The sequence below is a fragment of the Rattus norvegicus genome, chromosome 13 (assembly GCF_036323735.1).
Source record: "Rattus norvegicus strain BN/NHsdMcwi chromosome 13, GRCr8, whole genome shotgun sequence".
In the NCBI taxonomy this organism is placed as follows: Eukaryota; Metazoa; Chordata; class Mammalia; order Rodentia; family Muridae; genus Rattus; species Rattus norvegicus.
The window spans coordinates 94,012,667-94,031,556 of NC_086031.1; the positions used below are offsets into that span (position 1 = coordinate 94,012,667).

At 40.8% G+C, this 18,890-nt stretch overlaps 2 protein-coding genes across 2 annotated transcripts in view; both read right to left on the reverse strand.

The window, feature by feature from the left end:
* The window catches only part of Kif28p (kinesin family member 28, pseudogene), a 54,764-nt gene extending 53,175 nt beyond the window's left edge, over positions 1 to 1,589 (reverse strand). The window contains exon 1 of the mRNA NM_001270385.2: positions 1,446 to 1,589. Coding sequence (NP_001257314.1) covers positions 1,446 to 1,529 — 84 coding nt within the window. The 5' untranslated portion in view covers positions 1,530 to 1,589. The remainder of the gene's footprint in view (positions 1 to 1,445) is intronic.
* Ahctf1 (AT hook containing transcription factor 1) overlaps positions 1,228 to 18,890 on the reverse strand; it is a 54,455-nt gene continuing 36,792 nt past the window's right edge. Inside the window, exons 28-36 of the mRNA NM_001271270.1 lie at positions 18,010 to 18,213; positions 17,016 to 17,430; positions 15,066 to 15,165; positions 13,486 to 13,580; positions 11,333 to 11,538; positions 8,252 to 10,007; positions 4,593 to 4,726; positions 3,544 to 3,620; positions 1,228 to 2,860 (exon numbers count right to left, since the gene is read on the reverse strand). Coding sequence (NP_001258199.1) covers positions 2,665 to 2,860; positions 3,544 to 3,620; positions 4,593 to 4,726; positions 8,252 to 10,007; positions 11,333 to 11,538; positions 13,486 to 13,580; positions 15,066 to 15,165; positions 17,016 to 17,430; positions 18,010 to 18,213 — 3,183 coding nt within the window. The 3' untranslated portion in view covers positions 1,228 to 2,664. The remainder of the gene's footprint in view (positions 2,861 to 3,543; positions 3,621 to 4,592; positions 4,727 to 8,251; positions 10,008 to 11,332; positions 11,539 to 13,485; positions 13,581 to 15,065; positions 15,166 to 17,015; positions 17,431 to 18,009; positions 18,214 to 18,890) is intronic.

Genomic DNA, 18,890 nt, shown 5'->3' on the forward strand with positions numbered 1-18,890 from the left:
CTGAACTTGAACCTGGGTTCTCTGGAAGAGCAGCCAGTGTTCTCCAGCCAAGACTTACTGTTTTTTTTGTGTTTGTCTGTATGCAGTATATATGCCTAGTGTGATCACTTGTACATGCTTGCCTCAAGGTGTGGCAGTTTAGCTGTGGCCCAAGGAGTGGGTGTATCCCTGTGGGTGTGGGCTTAAGACCCCCATCCTAGCTGCCTGGAAGTCAGACTTCTCCTAGCAGCCTTCAGATGAAGATATAGAATTCTCAGCTCCTCCTGCACCATGCCTGCCTGGATGCTGTCATGCTCCTGCCTTAATGATAATGGACTGAACCTCTGAACCTGTAGTAAGCCAGCCCCAATTAAATGTCCTTATAAGACTTGTGGTCATGGTGTCTGTTTATAGCAATAAAACCCTAAGACACCTCGTAACTGAAGGTTAGAAGCAGCATCTCATTGACTTATGGTTAGTCCCCAGGTAGGCACTGAGAATTGAACCCGAGTCTTTTGCCTTGGCCAGTGCTCTTATGCACTGAGCCTTCTCCAACTGCCGACTTCTCTTTAGAACTAGCACTTTCTGGCAGTGCAGTTACAGTAACAGAACCTCACTGATCATGGTAGGCAAAGACAAGTCTGCTATAATGGAGAGGGGAAGCAAGTTCCAGTGGCTGCATTGGGCACAGCACAGCCCTCTACTCTATGTGGCAAGCTTCTTACAGAACAGCATCCTCTCTGGAACCTGTGGAGGGACTTAGGTCCAGTTGTTTGGATTCTTCTGACTTGTGTGGTACACAGAATGTCTCTGTATGCAAGGCAGGAGTCGGCCTTGTGCATATGAGACCTCATGAGCAGGGTTCCCATAAAATTAACACATAAGTGCAGCCTGGCACGTTCTCATTATGTGACTTAAGTCGGGTCATTCTATGTTGGGATCACTGATACATGTCTACATGTGGCAAGATCTCCTTTTGGTGTTTCATGTAGCAAAAGCTGGCCCTGGATGTACAACATAGCCAAGGAAAACTGAGCTTCTGGCAGGCAAGCTGGGACTGCACATCACCAGGCCTCATCTCATACAGTGCTGGTGAGCGACCCTAGGGAGTCACGCTTGGGCTTGGTCGGCACAACTCTTACCAACTGACATCTCTGCCCCACCCCCACATGTATTAAAAACAGATACCACACATTTTTATTTACCAACCTGCACTGGTTTAAATAATTACTAACTTGACAGTATTTCTCTTGTCAGTTTTTTTTATTATGCTACTTGTACCAAGGAATGAAATTAAATGTTTACTAAATTATGCTTAGATCTCTGTTATTCATTTGACAAGTTCATTTAAATAAGTTTAATATTTCATAAATGACAAGCAGCTTAAATACAAATTCAGTAACTATCATTAAAAAATTAATAAAATCAGGCAGTAATTGTCAACAAGGCAATGACCATGGACTGACCTGGCTGAACGGCCGCACCCGCACGGCCACTCTTACACTGTCCGTTCTCGGCACAGGCAATTTCCCCATTTTCTCACAATCCATGATGCTATTCGGTAGAAAAATAACACGCAAAGCACACTGCTCACGAAAACATCCAAAGCTTAGCTGACAAAGGCAGTCTGCTTTTAGGTATCAATTATTAAGGTCCATTCATTACACACTATCAATTACCTGTCATAAATTATTTGAAAACACTTATTTATTGATGAACATCATGGCGTCCAGTAGGCACCGTTACTAACGGTGCACACTCACACTACAGAAAAGGGGGTTCTGCTCCTCTTTTCCGACACCTGCTCACACTCCTCCATTCTCTGTAACCCGTGCCTGAGGTCCTGTGGCAATCACCAGTTTTATAACCTGAATACTAAAGAGGCTTCTGTGATTCAGTGGCAAGCTCCTTCCCAGCTCGGGTAGCACTTAGCCGGGACTCCTCAAGGTTAGGCACACAGCAGGTGCACTGTTTTACATTTCTTTCCCAAATCCTTCTATGAGGTTGCTAAGAAGCAGTGAAACCGGTCAATCTAACCTGGATAATTAGTCTCTGAACTGAGAGACAAGATAGTCCTTAAGTTACTGAACAAGAAATGCCAGCATAGGAAACTGATGCAGTACTGGAAAATTACTCATTTGAGGTAGATTACACAAAATTTGTAAAACTACAAAAAGGCAAAATCACATGCCCACAATTCAAATTCAACACAGTATCAGGCGAAGCCCAATGAGTACATGTAATGATCAGAGATCCAAGGACAGCATCAAAGTGCACACATTATAAAACAACGTTAAAATAATCAATAGCCAATCACCCCCATTTTAAGACAGTTCTAGTACCTTAGCTGTAAAGAAAAAAAATGAACAAATGTCTAGTAGCATATAAAATTACAATTAAAACAGAAATCCCCTCTCAAAAATCTAACAGACACACAGTGTGTACTTTACAACAGTTTATTTAACATCCCAATGATAAGTCATATTTACATATTATATAAACGTATCAAGTATTATAAAACGCCTGGACTAGAACTGCACTCCACATGGAGTTACTTATTTACTTGCTTACAAAATTGTACAATTTATATAAAGTATTTCCATCCAAATTGGGTGACTTTTAATAATCCACACAAATACTGTTGACTTTTACAAACAGGTGCATGTTAAAATCTTGGGCTAAAAATTACAGCATTTTCCTGCGTAAAATTTGCTTTGGAAAAGAAGATGGCTTCTTTCTGCCCCTTCCAAGAGTTTTTCCTGCTACTTCTGCAGTCTTTCTTGGCTTGCTGACCTTTATTTCATCCACCGGACTTGCCAAGGGAGAGATCAGTTTAATTTCTATAGGGGGAGGTGACCAAGAACTTCCTTTTCCTGTGTTTCTGAAAGAAAGACACAGTCAAGTAGGAATGGCCACAACGTGCTGTCTTGTCAAGTGTTTCACTCTCGCACAGATGTGGCTGACTTGTAGGCAGAGTTAAGGCTTCAATCTCCCACCCCAGCCCCATGTGTGCTGATACGAATACTTAGTCACAGATAGGTTTAAAATGCTGCTGTTAAAGGATGGCCCAAGGACCTAGTCAGCTCACAGGATGAGAGCCAGCAGACCCACCCATGCGCTTATCAACAGTAGCAAGTGGTGAGTCTATGAATCATGAACAAACACACAGACAAGTTTACATCAGAGCAGCGTCATTAAGTCAACTGTATCACAGTTATGAATGAATTTGTACCTTCATTAACTTTAGCCATGCCCAAGAGAACAGCATGAGAATCCTGTTACGCAGAGATATCTCAAGTGACTCAGTTACTGCACGCGCAGTAATATTGCTAAGTAGTGGAATGAACAGCTGTGGACTTTAATTAAAGAGCAAACTATCGTCTCATCCAACCATGCCCAGTGGACAATAAACTGTAAGTCTTCACTCTGTGGAGAATGCTACCTTCAAGCGCTGAGCTCTACCAAGGCTAAGCAGCCAGGCATGTGTGGGAAGTGGCCTCACCTTTTCTACTAATTCCTCTCAGTCTAGGGAATGGACGGAGAGGATGGAGGGATGCTGCTTACCTGCTCACTTTTGTCTTCACAGTCCTGCTTCTTTTTGGTTTTTGTTCTATGATTTCTACTGGTTTAGGGTTACTCTCCTATGGATTAGAAATTTAAAAATATATATTGTTTAAGCAATAAAGACTTTTTTGATTTTCTAGACAGGGTTTCTCTATTTCTGTCTCTGTGTACCCATGGCTGTCCTGGAACTCATTCTGTAGACCAGGTTGGCCTCAAATTCAGAGGTCCACCTCCTGCTTTGCTTCCTAAGTGCTAGGATTAAAGACATGCACCACTACGTCTAGCTGTAATTAAACATTCAAAGTATTGATTTAAAAAGTATCCTGCTCAGACAAGGAGTCAAGTATTGCTAAAAACCCTTAGATCCTACCCAGACAGACCCCTCTGCCATGTTTCTGAACGCCTGCACCTGTTGCTTTTTCTGCCAGAGAGGTCTCTCTCCTCTTCTCCTGTGTCCACAGAGGCACTCGGGCAGAGATGGCTTTACTCAGCGCACTACTTAGATCTACTGTCTCTTTAATTTTAAGGGCCACGGTTTTTATTACTATTGGATTGTTTGTTTGCTGTTGAGATGCATCCCGGGCTGGCTGAGGACTAAGCACAGAGCAGGCTGGAACTGAACGCAGAAGGAGGGCCTCCTATCTCATCCTAATGGGTAACTAGAAAATTACTGCTGCTCTGTCTCGATGATAGCAAACCTGAGCCCTTGGACTTTTGATATAAATGTAAATTACCTTGCTTAAAAATATTTATTATTTTTATTTCATATGTATGAATATTGGGCATCCAGGAGGCTAGAAGAGAACGCTGGATCCCCCAGAAACTGGAGTTAGAGGATGGGAGCTGGGAACTGAGTCCTCTGCAAGAACAGCCAACATAGGGGGAAAAAATCCTTTTTATCTCAGCTCTCAGAAGCCTGAGGCAAGATCATGACTTCCAGACAATCCTGGGGTATATAGTCTACTTCAAACACACAAACAAACGAACAAACAAATAACCCAATAAGCACAGAGAGTTTTAATAAATATATATATCCATGCCTTCCTTACCAATTCACCTAGAAGCTTGGAAGCATTGGATGTACTTTTCTGCCTGGTTCTCAAGGCAGGAGGGGAAACCACAAACCGAGAAGATATATCTGACACCAATTCTTTCAGCTGGGCAGCGGCCTCCATGTTTTTAGCTAAAGACAAGTGAGAAACAAACAAAACATTGACCTGTAACTGTCTGGTTTAAAAACAACAAAAGGCAATCATACATGTGGCAGCAAAAATCCTGGAACAAATGGTGCACATTAGAAAGACAAAAACATCCAAAGACAATATAAGCATACAAATTTATCACCCATTATCAGGAGACAGAAGTGATGGCAAAAACTTCTCATTTAAGTAAGCCCACTCACTGTCCATGACTAGTTCACGCTTCAAAGTCAATGCCATCACATCATAAAGACGGGACCAGGAAGCACAAAGCTATTGCTCACAAGTTTGACCCTCAGCTCCTCTCATTATGAGCAATTAACTCTAATGGGGGCGGGGGGTGGGATGTGGAAAAGTTCACAAAGTTAAAGTTGCAAAATAGTAGGAGGTTATATACAACACAGATGACTAGTTTAGCCACCCCTATCTGAATCATACAAAGGAAAAAAAGAAGGACAAGCAATGGAGGAACTAGCTAGGAGGAAGGGGTCAAAGGGTAAGGGAGGAGAGCTAAGTATGATCAAAATGTCATATAAATATATGGAAATGTGAAGCAAAATAGACATAATTACTACATGCAAATGAAGGCATTTTTAAAAATAAAGTGCCCGGGTGTGGGGCCCCACCTGCTCAGAGGAAAAGGGTAGGGGGAAGAATGGTGGGAGGGGGTGAGAGGGAGAGGGGCAATGAGAGGGATGTAGAGTAAGTAATAAAAAAGAAATGTAGCATGCACTCTCCTTTGAACCTTTTAAATAGTACCTCAGAGCAAAGGTGCTGTGATTACAGAAGCAGCAGAGATTACATGCCACTTTGAACTCACTACCCGTGCCTCAGCTAATAAAGAGTACGATTATAAACAAGTTCTGTGTGATATGCCCATCACTAAGACACAAAGAGAGACAGACACAAATAGACTGCTGACCAACATCAGACATCAAATCTTACTAGTATGACTTTGGCTGGGCATGACGGCCTAGACTTATAGCTCCAGCAGGAGGTAGGGGTAAGAAAAACAACAGGATTGGGGTCCAGCTGGCCTGATCCTATCTCAACTAAAACACCACTACTCACCAAAAACCCAACAAACCCAAACTCCAACCAAGGCTCCTCTGACCTTTTGTGTGTGCACTCACAAAAGGAGAAGCAGGAGTGTGTCTACGGAGGTCAGAGGACAGCCTTCTGGGCTGGTCCCCAGGTGCCTTCCACCTTGGTTGACGCAGGTCTTTCACTGGGACTTTACACTAGGTCAGGCTACTTGGCTCTCAAGCATCCTGCCTCTCCCTTCCTTCCCCCATTGTTGGGCTGTGTACCACGCCGGTTTCCTATATGAATTGTGGGGATCCAAACTCAAGTCTTAAAGGTTGAGTATCAAGTGCTTTACTGACTGAGTCATCTCCCTAGCCCATGAAAGCCGTGGCTCTTAACAAGAGGAATGCACTGGCAGCATCAGACAACTCCACTACCAGTTTATGATTAACAGAAATTATACCTCAGGCCACTGATGGCAAGACACCCTTCCTACTGTAAAAATACAAATCAATATTCACAACGCTTTAGGCTACCTGGAGCAACATCATAATCGTCGGCTTCTCAGAGCACCTCGGTCTCCAGTTAAGCTCCTCATGTACTTCTAGGGCTAACAAGAGTTTAGCTGGGGGTTGGGGATTTAGCTCAGTGGTAGAGCGCTTGCCTAGCAAGCGCAAGGCCCTGGGTTCGGTCCCCAGCTCCAGAAAAAAAGAAAAAAAAAAAAAAAAAGAGTTTAGCTGGCAGTGGTGGTGCACGCCTGTAAGCCAAGCACTTGGCAGGCGAATCTCTGTGAGTTTGAGGCCAGCCTGGTCTACAGAGCTAGTTCTTAGGGCAGCCTGGTCTACAGAGCTAGTTCTTAGGGCAGCCAAAGAAAGCTACAAAGAGAAACCCTGTCTCAAAAAAAACCAAAAAGGAATTTAAGAATTTAGTATCATGTTCAACATGTTTGATCTATTTATTCATGGTTTCTTTCACATGCTTCTTTTAGGGCGTGCATGAAATTTCACCATCTGTGAGAAATGCCTCATCCATCTCTGCAAACTTTTGAAAAACACTTCAACAAACAGAACTACTTAGGACTAAAAGTAAAAAATTACAAGACAAATCCAGAGCTGGAAAACAGCTCTCTGGGAGAGGGGAAGCTCGTGTCTGCAGCACTAGCTACCTTTTGTGGTCATATGATTCCACTGTGGTCAACTTCAAACAAAATGAGACCCTGGCTCTCAAATTTCTCCAGTACCTCCGGCTACCTAATAAAAGGTGCCTAGTCTAATATAACACCAGAACCCTTAAAACATGAAAATATCCCACAGGAGGATGCTCAAGCACCCGAGGAATATTAGTGATATGAAATGTCACACGTGACCAAATTACAATGTCATATATGCTCAGGGCTTTGAAGACCCTAAGTATTTAGGACCAGGGACCGTGGAGCGAGAACTGTGGGTAAAATGCCTGTTGTGTAAGCACGAGGGGAGGACCTGCGTCCAGATCCTGGCACTCATGTGTAATGTTGGACAAAGGGTAAGTGTCGACATTTTCAGTACTGGGAGGCAAAAGAAAGTGGGATCGGGAGGGTCCGCTGACCAGCCAGTTTAGTCAATTGCTGAGTTCCAGGTTCACTGGAAGACACCAATGGTCGATCTTTGGCTTCCACAGAGGCTAGCAAACCTGCTCTAACCACATACCTCAACCATGGGTTTCTGAAAATGACCCTCAACTGTAGCATGTGGTTTAACACAGAGTCTTGCCAAACTGGTGGCCCAGCTGCCTCGGCCTCCTCACTGGGACTACAGGTGTACACCATGCTTGGCTTATTTCATTCATTCTTTAGTAAGACCGTCCATGTACTAAAGCATGGAGTATCTAATTTTCTATAATAGATGTTTATTCTTAATAGAAAAACAGCTATATAGAAATATGCTAACATGACAAAGAACACCTAAGGTGTCTGCTATGCTACTGTAAACTAACATAACATGAATGCTGTTTCTTAAACTTCAAGCACTGTTTGGCTCAAAGGACTTTTCCTTAAAACACAACAAAAAATTATATTTAAAGGGAAACAGAATGAAGTCACTTAGATATAAAGACCGAGGAAAGAGGACAAAATAGGACCTGTGTCAAATGGACTGGGACACAAAGAATCTGGACAATCGACAATCTGAAAGTCAACAAACTTTTAGAGCAATTTTATCTGATTGGCTCTGTTTGTGTGTGTGCTGTCTTTTAATCACAATTTTTATTTAAGGAAAAATATAAAAATATTTAGTGCTTCAACTCAAGTAATTAACTCAAATAGTGCTTTTTTTTTTTTTTTTGGTTCTTTTTTTCGGAGCTGGGGACCGAACCCAGGGCCTTGCGCTTCCTAGGTAAGCGCTCTACCACTGAGCTAAATCCCCAGCCCCTCAAATAGTGCTTTTAAACCACCAAATCTTTAGGCTGTATATTCTAAGAAAGATAAAAATGAATAAACTAAATACCTTTTGTCTCTTTCTTTGGCACCTTCAATGAAGGGGAGGAAAGCAAAGGCTCAGTTTGGGGCTCAGAAATGTCCGTTAACAACATGGTCCTTCTAGACCTAGTCCTTGTGCTCCAGGAGGGCGTAGTGAACGCAGCACTGGTGAGCACTCCTTGGTCAGTGGACTCTCGGTGGGCTGCTTCATCCGCCAAGTCTGATACTGCTGGAAATGGACCTTTTGGGCTTCCATCTGCAGACTTCTTCGTAGGTTTTTTCTTAGACGTCATCACTGTAGCAGCTTCCTTATTTGGCACTAAAATGGGTTTTTCTAAAGTACTCACATTTCTAGCTGGGGTGTTCCGTGTAGACCTCCGGACAACTGGACCTTCCTTCTGGGGGCTTGTCTGTTCCTTACCTGGTGTGGTACCATCAGCTCCTAAGGGAACTACCCTCTTGGGCCTTCTACCACGTTTCCTAGGGGTGGCAGGTACATCAAGTCCCACCTGAAGAGTTAACTGGGATGAGTCAAGCTTAGGCTCTTCTGTCACACCGGACACACTATCTTCTCTCTCTCTGACCCTTTTTCGTTTTAGAGGCAGTTGCTGGTCACCGCGTTCCTCATCTTGTTCATACTCCATCTTTTGAGTATCCTCTACACTGGCACTCCTCAGCTCTCTGACAGTCCTGCCATGACCGGCTGCTTTCCTGCCTCTGACCTCATTTACAATGTCTGCACTTGGCCCATCTTCTATAGATTTCCTAAGTCTTCTAGGAGTCCCCTTCCTAGCAGATGAAAGCTTGGCTTTTGCTCTAGAAGGTGTTTCCTCAGCTGCTGGCTCAGGTGGCTGCACTCTCAGCCTCAGTCTTTCTGGTGTCGCCTGGGGCTCCTCCACAGCACCAGAGGTTGCCAGTGGACCTTGGCCAAGGTCCTTTTTCTTCCTTCCTCTCCTGGAAGGGGAAGGACTGGGAGCTGTCAGCTGGTTCTCAGGTGCTACTTTTACGTCAGAACAGGTACTTTCAGAAAACTCACGAGTTTCTTTTACTTTTCTAGTTTTCTTCTGAGGAGTAGCAGCTGCTGAGGGCTCTTGTTCTGAAGTGACATTCAGGCTTAGGGCACGCTGCCTTCTTGTGAGAGTTCTAGGAGCTATGCTGTCGTCACCCTGGCTGGCACTTACGGTCTCGGCGCGTCTTTCCTTAACAGTCTTCGGTGTGGAGTTCGTCAGCCTGGACGGATGTGCAGCCTTGGGGATCATTACTGCTCTGTCCTCATCGACATCCTCAACGGCTGCCACGTGAGTTGCTTCTTTACTTCGTGTGTCTTTAATTACATCCAACAAATTTTCTGCAATTGCCACTTTAACTGGTTCAGGCACATATGGTAAAGTCTCTACCTTGTGAGACTCTTGGTCACCAGTCACAGCAGATGGCAAATCTGTAACATGTCCTTCATTATCAGGTTCCTCGCAGGACACAGGTTTTTCCTTGGTTGCTATGTTGGTCACTTTCGGTAACACATTAGAGTCACTTGCCTCAACCTCTCCTTCTTCGCCTTCTAAAATCAAGCTAAAGTTGCTCTGGGCCACAAAGAGCTCCCCATCCACTTCAGCGACATCACATTCAGCAGAGTCTTTATCATCGGGCAAGTCACGAAACTGCTGCTCAATGACATCGAAATTATACTGAGGTCTGTGTGCTCCTAAGGGACACAACTCGGGAAACGAAAGACTCTTGGCCACCTCTTCTGAATTTTGAACTTCAAGTTTTTCACATCCAATTAGCTAAAATGAATTAAAGGTAAGAAACTAGTTAGCGAGTTATGAAGTACATTTTGATCTAAAGCACACAGGATTTAATGATGTCTTACTTTTTGTGTGTCCATTTAAAAATATAAACTACACTTGACTTATGGCATATGCCATTTAAGAAATGAAACCTCAATCAAAATAACTACACAGAAAAAAATATTGAGATTATGGATGGAATTCAACTAGAAATCCCACATTTTCTTAGCTAAAAAGACAGCGTTAACAAAATCTTGAAAAATCATTATGCTAATAATTCTAAGAAAATTAAAGACTTATTCTTTCATCAAGAAAAAAAAAATCAGAGAAACAACCCAAAGACTAATCCCCAAATCACCTAACTGTCCACACTCTCTAAACAGCATGACCCCCGGAAGGTTGAAGAACAATTCACCTACATAAGCTCCCTTGGGCTAGACTCAATCTTCTTCCCTTTGCTGGGGCTGCATAAACCATGAAATTCCTAAGGCTCTCAAGTTCAGTACCTCTCTTGCAAGGGTTTGGTGGAAGAAGGAATGGTCCTTGCATTTACCTTTTGGTAAGGGAAGGGGAGAAAAAGGAGGAGGTAGAGAGTAACAGAGAGATCTCCTGACCAAGAAGGTAGACATTATCACCCACCTAAACAAAGACATTTCCCACTCCCCAAACAGTGAGCTGGCAGAATGGACCCAACCTAGAAATGAGGAGTCCCACTATACTACTCCCACGGTTTGTTAGCCTCCAAACTTTAGAAGTAGGAAATTTAGTGCCATTTATTTCAGGGGGAGAATACTTATAAAGATGAATGTGGATGAATTTGTAAATTAATAAACTCCCCAATTTCCATACAATTTGATTTCTATGAGTTAGAAGAGTTATTAGCTTTTACTCTTAACTCCATTTACTCAAATTTCCCTTAATCGTGAAAGGGATTTGATAAGATTGTAGAGAAGCAGAAAGTCCTATCAAGCACTAAAAGAAATCTTTTTCTAGGGTCTCTCTCCCACAGATATGCAGGGAGATCCTGTTCACTATATTTATCACAAATGAGTTATAAATGTCTCAAGTGGTTAATATGTTTACTGATAGCTTAAAAAAACAAAACAAAAATCCCTCCCATTTAAAACAAATGAGCAACAACAAAAAAACTGCTAAGTTGTGCCTTAAAATCATCTTTTGATTTTATACAAAAATGGATCTCTTAAAGTTTGTTATTTTATATTCCATAAAATATTTATATTTTTGAGATCTTAAAAATGAAATGATAATCTCTAAAGCCCAACTATACTAAAACTTATAAAGTATTAAAAAAATATTTTTACATGAATTTCTTGAGTATCAGAAGGACCAGCAGAAGTCTGAGGTCTTTCTTCTGGTAAGCCAACGCTCTCTTTTGGTACAACAGCTTCCATTTCATCTCCTTTTAAATTTAATGTTAGTTCTTTGTCAAGGCTACGTTCAGAGGTAACAGGGCACTTGGAGGTGGTAGACTCAGAGCTTTCAACATCTTCTACCTTGTTGGCCACAACTGAAAAAACAAGCAAAACCAGAGTAACTTCTTACATTCCAAACAAAAAGCTTGATTCATACAATTCAAAGAGCAATGAATTACTCAGACTTAAGAGTTTTATCTTAATAAACGATCAGAAAGTTTGTAATGTCTAAAGGAGGAAGATCCCTCTGTGGCTCTTCTCTGTACAGGTTCAATTGTTTGCTATCAGTTGAAACAATTTGTTTACATTTCCCACAAAGGCAAACATAGAAGAAAAACTTCACACCTGAACCTCACTGGCTTAACCAAATTGGGATACAATTTTTGCCATGATTGTCGAAGTTTACTATCACGTTGACTACTCTAAGGGGATTCAAGATGCCTAGAAAACTAGCCACCCTCATTAGCAGAATTCTATAAGAGATCTGCAACTTGGACCTTGCCATTGTCTATAAAATGGATGGTATTTTTCTTTGGTATGAATCATCCAAATAGGTTTTCTCAGATATGTCATAATTTTATGGCTCAATTAAAAAGGAAACCTCTTTCATGTTTCTTCTTGTCTAAGTTTTATGTCAACATGAGGCATGGTTGGCATTTGTGAATGAAACAAAACATAACTTAAGAGGGAAAAAAGATGTCTACATTTAGCCTGATTAAATATCCCTATACTTTTTAATGGGCTTACATCCTAGAATGTAAATATTAATTCAATGAGAGATGATTTTTCACCTGTGTTTGCCACCATAACCCAATACACAAAGCATATTAATCTTAACTGGAAGAAACAAAGTACTAGAAGTCTGCGGGTGGCCTTTGACTTTCTAAGCTAGGTCTAATCCAGAGAAATATGACATCCACTAATGAAATAATAAAGCAATACCTGACAAAAATATTGTGATCAAACATTTACCAAAAACTAGTTAAGTACAGTATAGAACATACTTATTCAACAACAGGATACAATACTAAAGGACACAATGTCTTGCCCTGTGTTACTGCTACAGAAAAGTATTAAATACTAAAGTTTTTTAAAAATTAAATGTACTGATAATGTAATGACAGTTATAATAGCAGACATCATTAATTATAGATGTATTAGCTTTCACTGAGTGCCAAGCACTATACACATTTACATGAAAATAGTATTTATCAGACAAAATACACCCAGGAACAGCTCAGTCTTACAATTAAGTGCAGACCTGACTTTAAAACCCAGGCAGCCTCACGCAGATCCTCGTAGTCACCTCACTCTCTCCTCTTTCCAAGACAGTGTAAACTGGTTAACCACAGAGCCAAAAATGAGTAGCCTGGCCTTTACTTTACATGTCGAGAATCTTTCCTAGATTACTTTTTATTGTTCCTATTTGTTTTGGGGACAGTCTCTATATGTAGTAGCCCTGGCTATACTAGAGAGTTGTCATGTAGATGAGGATGGCCTAGAATTTACAGTGCTCGGATTAAAGGTTTGAGTCACCACACACAGTGTATATCATATATTTTTTAAAGATTTTATTTATGTATAGAAGTATGCTGTCTCCAGACACACCAGAAGAGGGCATCAGACCTCATTACAGATGGTTGTGTGCCTCCATGTGGTGGCTGAGAATTGACCTCAGGACCTCTGGAAGAGCCAGTGCTATGAACAGGTAATTAATTTTGCCATTCTTTCATGTTCCAAAGGAAAGTATATTCAAAAAACTCATCAAGGTCCCTCCTTATTAAGTTTCTTTTGATAGTTGATATTCTTTTTTTTTTTTTTTTTTTTTTTTTTTTTTTGGTTCTTTTTTTCGGAGCTGGGGACCGAACCCAGGGCCTTGCGCTTCCTAGGCAAGCGCTCTACCACTGAGCTAAATCCCCAACCCCATAGTTGATATTCTTAAAATGCTTTTACTCCATAGAAGCTGGCCAGAGAAGAATTAAGAAAAGAAAATCTAATAATATTTTTTAAAGTTCTGATTCAAAGCCCTGAATGATACATACATTCATTGTGGTCTGCTATAGGTATGGAAGTTCGGCTCTCAATAGACACTATTCCATCCAGAACCGATGTCTTGGATTTTGAAGTGGAGGTTTCCCTTGAGAAATAGAAATGCACACTTTAGCAAATGAGACTCCACCTGTCCCACCTTCTTGCTACTTTGCTAGAATTTAGGACCCACTATCAAGGAGCATTCTAAGTTTTATAAAATTTACAAGAGAATTAGAAACACTGCTATATTTTTTTCTCCTACTTCCCTCCAGTTTACTCTTTTGTAAAAAACAGTGTTATGGCCTTAAAAAGTACAAATAAAATGATCTTTAAGTCCCTGTTAAATATACAAAGGCATTTTATGACTATGTAATTTTCAGTTAAGTCTGTCAAGTGTCCAGTATTTCCTGCTCAGCATCGGCAGGAGCAGGTTAGTGCAAACTGAACTATTAAGATAAACAACTCAGAATAGATGAAAGTAAGCTATAGACCACCCCGGACGTTGTGTATCCATCACTTGGTCTTTTCTCCGACTCCCAACTAAAGCCTGCTGGGTCTTAAAGATGGGACAAACACTACATTACCAAGAAAGCAGTCTCTGCGGAGAACTTTGTGTATGGAGATTATCCAGGTAATAGTATTTATAGTAAGGATGACTAAAACCTAACAACTAAATCCTTACAACTTACCCAATAACCAGCCTGTCTAGGTGGTGGCAGAAAGAGGCAGATCTCTGTGTTTTGAGGTCTACAGAGTGAGGTCCAGGACAGCCAAGGCTACACAGAGGAAACTGTCTCAAAAAACAAAAAGAAAAACAAAAGAAAAAAGAAACTACCTTGCCAAATATTGGCATTCATTTAGATTTTCACTGAAATGAGCAATTGTTTGCTTCTTACTGTTCCAACTGTCCATCAAATCTACTGAAACATTTCTATTAAAATGAGAAATTACAAAATAAGAAACAAACAAGCAAACAAACAAAACCAGGAAAATCCTTTATTTTCCCTACTATTTTTGTTGACTTATTGGAAGATTCCAGCTATTACATTTTTATCCTCGGCAGAAAACGTTTGACTGAGTTTGATAAAGGTGATCATCCAAATTTTGTGGGTAGATTTTAATGTTAGATCCACTGCTCAGTCACACGGTAATGAGCTATTTTGTGTCTCACTGTGTTTTATTAAATTGATCGTAGTGCCTTAAAGAATTAAAGCTGTCACTGTTTATTCTCCATAACAGTGTTACTCAAAATGCTAAACTAAATAAAACACAAGTGATGAATTGCTCCAGCGATCCAATCATACTGATTGATTAGGACAGCTGACTCCATAAAGGAAGCTGGCACTACTGGCAGTTTTGAGATGCCCAATGTTTGTTTTTCGAGAGAGGGTTTCTCCACGTAACAGAGCCCTAGCCAGCCTGGACTTGCTCGGCAGACCCAGTTGTCCCTGAACTCGTAGAGATCTGCCTGCCTCTGCTTCCTGAGTGTTAGGATTAAGGTGTGAGGCCACCATGCCTGACCTCAGCAGCACATTCTTAACCAACAAGCTGTATGTATCTCCAACCTCCTCCTTTGTTCCCATAAGCTTACCCTTCACGGACAGATGACACACCAAGAGAAGCTTCAGCTCTTTCAACAGGGTCTAAGTGACTGAATTCTGAAAATGCTTCCACCGAAGCTTCTATGGTGCCTGTAAGCCACACAGATAAGGTCATGGTCAATGTTTTTACAGAAACGGCTGGTCCTACTTCTTTTGTTCTCTTGTTTTAACTCCTTGGCATCAGGCTGATAGTGCTTCCTTCTAATTCTTTGGGCCTAGCTCAAGGGCCCCTCTTAACTTTCAACTTCTCCCTTTTGGTGAGTGTAACAGGTCTCCCTAAATTAACTCAATTCTCAACAACAAGGAGGTACTTGAAAAAGACAAAGCATTAATTTCATGCTCCACACAAACCATGTTTAGAGGTTGAGATTTCAACCTTAGCCTATTTTATTCTATGTTTATGTTGATATCCCACCACGAAGACTTCTGAGACTGCTTAACATTGCAGAAATAGCTAAAGTACTGCTATGAACATCCTTATATTAATAGTGAACATATAAATATTTTAGTGCAATACAGCACATTAAAAAAGAAAGTAGTACTCGGCAAGCCTGCTGTCTACAGGGAGTTCCAGGGCAGCCAGAACTACCTAAAAGAAACCCTGTCTTGGAAAACAAAAAGCAAGCAAACTAAACAATAAACCCCCTCGCCCCGCACAAAATTCTACACACATTTCATTAGTGAGCACAGCCCTAACGATCTTAGAACAATTAGTGTCGATGTGATAAGGCACCGCAGTCTAAGCAGACTCACTCACCTCTTACAAAATCTTCATTCAGGCGAGGCCATAAACACCAGAGAGAATCTACTTATGACATTTTTGGGAGTGGGGGTGAAATGGCAAAATCTCATATATCCCAGGCTAGTCTTTGCCATGTAGCTGAGGAAGACTTTGAACTTGGTTCTTGGACTCCTACCTCTTGAGCAATGGGATAATAGTTCTACGCTATGTGCTTTAATTTGGTGCTGGGGACTGAACCCAGGGCATTTAGTTTTACAGACCTAAGGAAAAACTTTACATAAACTTGATCGGGTTGCGGATTTAGCTCAGTGGTAGAGCGCTTGCCTAGCAAGCGCAAGGCCCTGGGTTCTGTCCCCAGCTCCGAAAAAAAAAAGGAAAAAACAAAACAAAACAAAAAAAAAAAAAAACTTGCTCAATAAAATTTTAATAATGCAAAAGAGGCATTTGATCCACTGATTCTAAACCAAGTCTTCCTTTCTGATTTCACTTGGTTTGCATATCCCAGAAAAGTACCAACTAAGTTGCACTGTAAGTGTCTGTCAGTGTAGTCCACCACGCTCTATGGATGCACAGGCAAGTACCTTGTTTAGTGTACTTACTACTGACAGTGAAAAGCCAGCAAAGACTGTGGGGTGTAGAAGGTAATTTCTACCAGAGCACATAAAACATTTAAATAAACAAACAATCCCCATCATTGAAAAACAACAAATATTTTAAATAGATTAAGACAACAGTAGATTCAGGGGCCTGGGGACATTTATTATGACCTCCATGTGATTATTTCAGGTGAGGGCAGTCCTGCTTTCTAGCAATCAGGCTGCTAGAGAAGTCTACAGTCCCAGTAGTGCCCAGTTTATAAACTTTTCTCCTTGTCCCAGTTACTGGGGGTGTTCAGGCGGCCCACAGTGAGCTCCATCCCTTCCTTCGACATGACTGCTGGCGTTTTGAAGGAAATGCCATGGCTCAGCAAAGGGCAGCACATACATGCTCTTGTCATCAAATATCTTACCTGCTTACCGAAGTATGAAAGAAGGCAAGCCACTTACATAAGCTGAAATAAAATTTACGTTGTCTAGGACCTAGTAAACTGTGAGAAAATGATTTAGTTTTGACACTTTCCTATGGTAGAAAATATTCTATTACAAATTTTACTGTGGATAAACAATGACAATTTTGAATATGCACAAAAAATTCCTACCTATCTGTTTCTCCATGGCTGAAGGAGTACCTTCTGACTTAAACAAATTTTTATCATTATCCTTCTCGGTTTGTACCATTGAATTAGTAGTTAGTTCAGTGGAAGAGCTCGCTGGCTTGGGGGACACAAAAACACCCCCTTCCAAGTCCTCTGGTGATGGTGCATCATGATACTCTAAGGTCTGGTCTGACCTGCTGGAAACAGTGCTGTCTTTGCTCACATCCAGTTTCTCTAGACTTCGAGGAGAATGGGTATCCAGCGATTCTGCAACCACTTTCTGAGGAACCTTTGCAGGGACATCCAAAGGAAAATATGTATTTTTATCATTGGTCTTCATCCATTCAGTTTCTGCTGGAAGTCCACATTTATGGAAAGATGTACTAACAAACGCTTTTGCATTTCGGTCATCTGTGGCCTGGGATTAGGAAAAGCACACAAAAGTATGAATCCCACGCTGCCTATACCTGCCACACCAACCCATCCTTTCCACATTTCCTATTTTCTGAAGCTTTCTTTAGATGTGCAACTAAAACTTAATTTCTTTAATATTTCTCTAATGAATAATTTGTCACTGATTGAAACAAAATACAATGGACAGGGTAGACGAGAAAAAATGACCAAGTGGGTAGATTTCTATTAATATTAACTAAAGTGGTACTCCACAGACATTCTTTCAATCTATTAACCAATTAGACAAGAAAGCAAAAAGATATTGGATAAAAGCCAAACCATCAGGAGATGGCACCAAATATCCAAATATGTAGTTTCTCAGCCCTTTTAACTAACACACACACACACACAGAGTCACTGTTTTATTTGACCTATAAAAGGTTTATCTATTAGCTTAGCTCATGTTCTAAAGGTTTCTTTCAGATTTACTTTGTAGTTTCAAGATAAAAATTGCATTAAAAAAATCTGCCCTGGGTTCGGTCCCCAGCTCCGAAAAAAAAGAACCAAAAAAAAAAAAAAAATCTGTTATGCTAATCAAACTTACTGTATCAGTCCAGTGTGTGTTCATGCCTTCTTCCATGAATGAAATCCTAGTTTCTTTAAGTCTGAAAGGCGGAGTGAGAGATCTTCCAGGTGACTGAGAGGGAGAAGCTAAAGATGTTGTTCGAAGACCAGACCTAAGGATGGATGGAGGAGTAAACTCGGCAAATCCAGAAGATGTAGCTGAGAGAGCCAAAGACTTAGCTTTCTATAATAAAGAGCAAAGAGAGTCCCAGTGTTAGTGCTAAGAAGTAAGTTACACAGGTGCAGACAGCAATTTCAGAGAGCAGAGAACATACATTTTTACCTTCAAAAAACACAATTAGAAAATTTTATTTCAGGTTGGTAGGAAAATACAAAATTCAACTAGAACTTCATGTTCAGTTTACTAGTCAAAATTATTTCTACCATCTCTTTAAAGTTTTTCCTCTTTAAATTAAGTTTAAAAAGTAGTGTAATTATTTACCACCTGTAAAACAGATGAAGAGGGTGAGTGAAGTCAAGTGAGAGGACAGTGTGTGACCTGAACCAATGGATGTCTACGGACTAGAGGAGGCTAATCTAATAACGACTCAGTCTACTGCTGTACAGAGTCACCTGTTTTCACTGCCTCTGACTCTAGCCACAGAGAATATAAAAGTGTGATTTGGGGGAAAGAGAATTAAAAGGGGCAGACATATTCTGTTACAATCAGAAACAGGAGCACTATAGTCAGGAGATAGTACAAGTTAGGATCTAACAAATACATCAAGCTCTTTTTAATAACAGCATACAGTGAAATATCCCTTAGTCAATTTGAAAAATAAGAATTCTTTACTTTACCATAAATGCTGGAACTTGTCCTCCTCAAGCCAATTAACACAATAAATAATAATAATAATAATT